This window comes from Andrena cerasifolii, chromosome 15 (genome assembly GCF_050908995.1).
Source record: "Andrena cerasifolii isolate SP2316 chromosome 15, iyAndCera1_principal, whole genome shotgun sequence".
Classification (NCBI taxonomy): Eukaryota; Metazoa; Arthropoda; class Insecta; order Hymenoptera; family Andrenidae; genus Andrena; species Andrena cerasifolii.
The window spans coordinates 7,663,570-7,669,537 of NC_135132.1; the positions used below are offsets into that span (position 1 = coordinate 7,663,570).

General features: G+C 49.4%; 2 protein-coding genes across 4 annotated transcripts; one reads left to right on the forward strand and one right to left on the reverse strand.

Annotated features, from left to right (window-relative positions):
* LOC143376883 (hydroxypyruvate reductase) lies at positions 1 to 3,822 on the forward strand. Of its 2 annotated transcripts, none has more exons than XM_076827653.1 (7): positions 1 to 180; positions 620 to 760; positions 1,774 to 1,925; positions 1,995 to 2,347; positions 2,417 to 2,635; positions 2,707 to 3,138; positions 3,195 to 3,822. In XM_076827653.1, the coding sequence occupies exons 2-7, from the start codon at positions 626 to 628 to the stop codon at positions 3,440 to 3,442; spliced, it is 1,539 nt and encodes a 512-aa protein (XP_076683768.1). In that variant the 5' UTR covers positions 1 to 180; positions 620 to 625; the 3' UTR covers positions 3,443 to 3,822. The 2 variants fall into 2 exon arrangements, with proteins under 2 accessions (XP_076683768.1, XP_076683769.1); XM_076827654.1 differs by lacking the exon at positions 1 to 180 and adding an exon at positions 328 to 351.
* Positions 3,759 to 5,968, reverse strand: LOC143376888 (uncharacterized). 2 transcript variants are annotated; one of them, XM_076827666.1, is made up of 6 exons: positions 5,781 to 5,968; positions 5,598 to 5,706; positions 5,126 to 5,317; positions 4,850 to 5,059; positions 4,698 to 4,787; positions 4,116 to 4,136 (listed from the first exon to the last, which is right to left on the reverse strand). In XM_076827666.1, the coding sequence occupies exons 1-5, from the start codon at positions 5,930 to 5,932 to the stop codon at positions 4,731 to 4,733; spliced, it is 720 nt and encodes a 239-aa protein (XP_076683781.1). In that variant the 5' UTR covers positions 5,933 to 5,968; the 3' UTR covers positions 4,116 to 4,136; positions 4,698 to 4,730. The 2 variants fall into 2 exon arrangements, with proteins under 2 accessions (XP_076683780.1, XP_076683781.1); XM_076827665.1 differs by having other exon boundaries at positions 3,759 to 4,787.

The window sequence follows — 5,968 nt, forward strand, 5'->3', positions numbered from 1 at the left end:
GTAGACGCGCGCGTTAGACTGAATTTACCATCGATCCACCGAGTGGGGACAACGCTATAAGAAGATAAATCACCGGCGAACAACACAGTTTACGGTTGGATCGTCCATCCGAGCGGTACAGGCTTCTTTCGCGGTGGTTCCAGGAGTCCTACAGTCGCAATCAACCACCGTTCGCACGAGGTAGGTCCTCCTTTAACATCGGGTATTTCTCGATCGTAATGGATCCTCTACGCGTCGCCAATAACGATCCATCTTGGCTACCTTCTGTCGCGTGGAACTTACCTTGCTGCACTTACATAACCGATCGGTTGTTTACGAGACGTGTATCAGTCGAGTCTCCGCGAGACTATAGTAAATTTACGATTTTTTACTCGAGAAACGCCTGCAATGGCGTCGATCTTTCCTTACGAGGTTTCTAAGGAAGCTTAGAGAAAGTAGATTTTGCGAAAAGCTCGCTGGGAAAAAAGGAAAGGATTCCTGCGCATTTGTGAATAGCTATCTCGTAGACACGCGTACGTAGTTAGCATACGCGGTATAAACAGGCGAACGATGAGCACAGGTCGCTCATCAGCACAGGTCTGCTTAGTGTAAGCATTCCCACGGGCTTTCTGTGTTCAAGGATAACATGTCCGCCACGTTCCGAAGCGTTCTTATCAGCGATCCTGTGGACCAGTCCTGCGGCGAGCTGCTCGTCCGCCATGGCATCCCAGTCACCACCAAATACAAGCTGTCGAAGGAGGAACTGATCAAGGAGCTTCAGGTATAAACAAACCATCCTACATCGCCATACCGATCAGGTTTCCGCGCTTTCGCCAGCAAACCGGCGCCAGGCATGATTATTTCCGCGATACCCGCTGTGGCGATCCAACTTGATATACATATGTATGTCCGTATCAGTCTCTATCGCTCTCGCTCTCCGCCGTCTCGGTTAATTGCTCGCGCTCGAGCGATCTATCCGGTTCGATCCAGTTCAGTCGGCGAACGCGAATACCGGTTAACTGCGCGGGTCGTTGTACTTATCAGCCCGTCTCTCCTTTCCCCCATTTCACCCATAGTCCAGTGAAAATTAGGATCTGTCTACGGAATAATTCCCAACAAGCTACGTTTTTTCGATTTTGCGTTATTACTCGCGAACTGTAGGAGATGGAGGAAAAGTTTTTCAGGAAAAAGTTACTTATTTTAATTAGGACTATCATGTGGTAACTTATAGTCCCTACAGTTCTTACAGTTCGCGAGTTATTCAGGGGTCCATTTCATCCCCTTAAAGTAAATTTGGGCAGCAAAAAAAATTGAGTAGTACATACCTATATATATATCCTCTACATATCCCTAAAGAACAAAGTTTAAATTTATTCACTAAAATTGGGGGACGCATTGTTTAAAGCGATGAAATAAAGGCCCATACCAAACTTTAGCTTGCTGGGAGTTATTCCGCAGATTGGGCATATTTCCATCTATACTGCGTTCCACATTAGAGCATACTCGTTTCGCGCAGGCATACACTGTTGATTGGCAGTAAACCGGCAGGGAAAGTGCTACCAATAGCGTGTGTCAGATCCGTGGGAGCTGCGCAGTTCGGTCGCAAATTGGTAGGGGCGTTGGTACACTCTTATATGGAACGCAGTGTAATTTCACTGGACTACCACGTGCTCACAGCGTGCCAAGCGTGTGCCTGCTTCTTTCAGTCTACTCAACGCTACACAGTTTTACCTTGCAAAGTAGCATACGTAATAGTTAAATACATTACGTACGACTGTCATATAACCATTACAGAAACACGACTCCCTGATCGTGCGATCCGAGACGAAGGTGACCAGCGACGTGTTCGCCTGCTGCCCGAACCTTCGCGTGGTGGGTCGCGCTGGGACAGGGGTGGACAACATCGACCTGCAGGCCGCCACTCGCAAAGGCGTGATCGTGCTCAAGTAATATTACGCGCCCGCCTTTTAAAATAAAATAGAATTTCCGCTTATTAAATAACAATTGTTCTACAGCACCCCGGGTGGGAATAGCATCAGCGCCTGCGAGCTCACATGCGCGCTGATCTCCGCCCTGGCGAGGAACGTCGCCCAGGCGGCGCAGTCCCTGAAGGAGGGGCGCTGGGACAGGAAGCAGTACTCCGGCTTCGAGCTGTCCGGCAAGACGCTCGCGGTGCTGGGGATGGGTCGCATCGGCCGCGAGGTCGCCCGGCGAATGCAGTCCTACGGAATGCACGTGGTCGCCTTCGACCCGATACTGACCGCCGAGGAGGCTGACCGACTGGCCGTTGACAAGCTGTCCCTGGACGAGATATGGCCCCTGGCTGACTACATCACCGTGCACACGCCGCTGATCCCGCAGACGAGAAGTAAGCTCACGACAATTCCCCAAGCCCTCCGCCCAACTACCCTTACAAATTACTCATGGTTCTTCGCAGATCTGATCAGCACAGCCACCCTGGCGAAATGCAAGAAGGGAGTGCGCATCGTGAACGTGGCTCGCGGAGGCATCGTGGACGAGGAAGCGCTGCTGAGCTCCCTCGAGGCGGGCCACTGCGGTGGCGCCGCTTTGGACGTGTTCGCCGAGGAACCACCGAAGAGCCCGGCCACCTTGAAGCTCATAGCCCATCCCAAGGTCATCGCTACTCCCCACTTGGGTACGGTAACATGATTCGCCGGAGATTATATATAAGCGCATCTCCGATTGTAACGCTCGTTGGTCCCGCAGGCGCGAGCACCGCCGAGGCCCAGCAGCGGGTCGCCCTCGAGATCGCCCAGCAGTTCCTGGCGCTGGCGAGGAAGTCCACGGAATACCCGGTCACGGGAATCGTCAACGCCCCGATCCTGAGCGCCGCGCTGACCGACGAGAACGCCCCGTGGATAGAACTCTCCAGCAAACTAGGCAAGCTCGCCGCGCGGTTCATGAAGGGGAAGCTGAACGCCGTCGTGCAGATCCAGATGATCGGCAGCGGGCTGCAGGAGAAGTCGTTCGTGCAGACCGCCGTTCTGGTCGGGATCTTGTCCGGGCAGACGAAGAACGGCTTGAACATGATCAACGCGCCCACCCTGGCGCGGGAGGTCGGCGTTGATCTTCAAGGGAGCCACGTGGAGGCTGACGGGAAGGCGATCCTCGTGCAGGTGGAAGGCCATCGGATCAAAGGTAACGCCTCGCTTTCCCCTTGCAATTATCAGCATCCTTATCGATTCATCCTCCAGGAACCGTCCGCGACAATCAACCGCTGCTGCTCTCCCTGGACGACGCGGTGTTCCCCAATGGCGTCGCCCTCGCGGACTACGCCGTCTCCCTGTATCGCGCCAAGGGGATTCAAGATGTGGCGCAGATAGTGAACAGCTTCTCAGCGAAGGCCATAAATATCCATAATCTGAACGCCAACGGCAGCTGGGTCCTGATCCAAACCGATCGCGAGGTCGCGATAGAAGTGGACGGTATCGAGAGCTTCTGATAACCCACCGCCACTGGAATATCTTGTACATAATCCTCCCTTCCTGATTACGTGCGCGCGAAACAACGCAACAGCAACAAATGTATTCAGTATTCCGAAGATCCATCGGGTAACGATCGTTATTTTTTTATACCACCGTATCGGTAGTGCGTGGTTCGTTCCTATTCGCAGATCACTGGAATAGATCGGGGATGAATTAATCCGTGCCCGCGGTTTCGTTGAAACACTCGCTACCCTACGGTCGGCATTATAATTGAACGTCTTTATAAATTTTACATACGTATACGTACAGAAAACAGAAAGTATATAAAATATATGTATGTATAAGTATTTATATTTTTATATTGCTAGCATTCGTTAATAAAATATTACACCGTAAAGTCACTGAGATTTTACATAGAACACGTTTAAATACGCCACTGGTTAGGAACGCGCGGCCCCCGAGTGCCCGCGCTCGCTTCTACCCGCTAACTGTGCATCAACAAATTTCCGTATAAAAAGAATCGCCGAATTTGTTCATACCACATCGACGCCGCAACTCGCGCAGAAACATCAGCGCGACGAAATATCACATGCCTCTTTTCCGAGTGTACCAGAATAATTGTATATCATAGAAAATACTCTTATCCTCTCGCACGGTGAAATGTACAACGCGAAACTCGAGATAACGCAGAACATCCATCGAAATCGAACGCTACGCCGCGCAGTGGTACATAATGACATTTTTTGTTCAAACCACCCTACAGGTCGTAATTTTTCAGAAAACTTGACGATGTTTTTTTTTTAAATTCTTCGCAATTAAATTCTCTATCGATCTGTCTGGTCGAAATTTTGAATTTCGTTGCTGATTTTTTTATATTTAGCGAATTATGCAGCACTTTTCGAAGATCGGCATCTGTGGGCTTTTTTGGCCGCCTGTTCCGAATTTAAAGTCAGATTTTCGAAATTGAAGGTGGCGAACGCAATATGTTGAAGCAAAATTTCAGAAAATGGGCTTATTCCGAATTAAATTAAATTCGGAACAGGCGGCCAAAAAAGCCCACAGATACTGATCTTCGAAAAGTGCTGTATAATTCGCTAAAAATAAAAGAATCAGCAACGAAATTCAAAATTTCGGCCGGACAGATCGACAGAGAATTTAATTACGAAGAATTTAAAAAAAAAAACATCGTTAAGTTTTCTGAAAAGTTACGACCTGTAGAGTGATTTCAGCAAAACATGCCATTATGTACCACTGTGCGCCGGAAGAACAAACGCAGCGTGTAACAAAACCAACGAGAATTTAGATCTATATTCTGTCGTAGCTGCTCAGCTGGCAGCAGTTGAAGGTAAAGGCGATCCCGTCCTAGTGGAACAAAAGTACACAGTGTTAGAGAGCGTCGCGGCAGCTGCGTTCGTTAAACTTACTCTGACGAGCGAAGGAAGCTCTCGCCAAAACTTGTGGTTGGGCACTATCTCCCAACCTTGTCCCCCGCTCAGTAACTTCAACACTATTGCTCCGCCAACGAAGTATATCCCAGCGAACACGACGAAGTAGATAATCAACAGCGAACCAGTCGAGAGGCCCTTCGCGTGCAACAACTTTTTGCAAGTGTCTTGAGACATCAGTGTCAGGTGCTGAAACCAGGAAAAAACCATCTAGCAACTTTGCACGCCCAAAGACACGCGTGCTCTTTAACTTACGTAGACCCCGTCATTGGAGGAATCAACCGTCAAGACGGTGCTACAGTGCGCGCAACAGACTAGCTCTATCGTTGACACATTAGTCGCATGAAGAAGCGTTAGGAGTGGATCCTTTTGACCGTCAGGTTGTGTTATTTTTGTTTCCTCCGCCGTGCCGAGGCTGAACATATTGTTGCCGATAGTGACGCACAACTAGGACAGGAGTGTGGCAACAGTTAGACCGCGTTTAGAATCGATAAGCATGAACAGTGTCGTGGTGTTTCTTTACGAAATTTAATCCCGGGATGCCGGCTGTTTTTTGGGTTCCATTTTTATATCTTGCAGTTGTTGAAAAAGAAATTTACGTTTTTAAAAAATCTCGAAATTCTCGGGATAAGTTGAAACTTGATATATAAAAATCCCGGGAGTTTTAGAACCCAAAAAACAGCCGGGATCCCGGGAACCCCGGAATTGAATTCCCTATGTTTCTTACAGACACGCCATTCCCTTTGGAGCACTCGTCTCCGCTCGTCGCATTGAATGGAGTGTTTTTACACGGTTGGAAGTAGAAGGTGTGATTGACAGTGGACGCTGTCAAGGGTCTGAAAGAAAATATGCATGGTAAGAAGCAACGTGTGGTTCGCGGAGGAAGGTTAAGGGTACTGTGTCTGCGGACCCAGAGTTACCGAGTTGTGTCAGATCATATCCGTGCCCGTCGGCGAACATGCAGGAGCAAGGCGTCAGCTGTGTGCATTCCGAAGACGTGGTGTCGCAGAAACAGGTCAAAAGCAGTAGAAACGCAGCAAACCTCCCATTACTCACGACCATTTTCGGCTGATCTGACTTGCCAGTGGTCGAGTTGCT

Coding starts and splice junctions, on each gene's coding strand:
- LOC143376888 (XM_076827665.1), bottom strand. CDS start 5,932: ATGGTCGTGAGTAATGGGAGGTTTGCTGCGTTTCTACTGCTTTTGACC. Junction 5,707..5,780: donor ACACAACTCGGTAACTCTGG/GTCCGCAGACAC, acceptor ATTTTCTTTCAG/ACCCTTGACAGCGTCCACTG. Junction 5,060..5,125: donor CCTCCAATGACGGGGTCTAC/GTAAGTTAAAGA, acceptor TCCTGGTTTCAG/CACCTGACACTGATGTCTCA.
- LOC143376883 (XM_076827653.1), top strand. CDS start 626: ATGTCCGCCACGTTCCGAAGCGTTCTTATCAGCGATCCTGTGGACCAG. Junction 761..1,773: donor AACTGATCAAGGAGCTTCAG/GTATAAACAAAC, acceptor TAACCATTACAG/AAACACGACTCCCTGATCGT. Junction 2,636..2,706: donor CATCGCTACTCCCCACTTGG/GTACGGTAACAT, acceptor TTGGTCCCGCAG/GCGCGAGCACCGCCGAGGCC.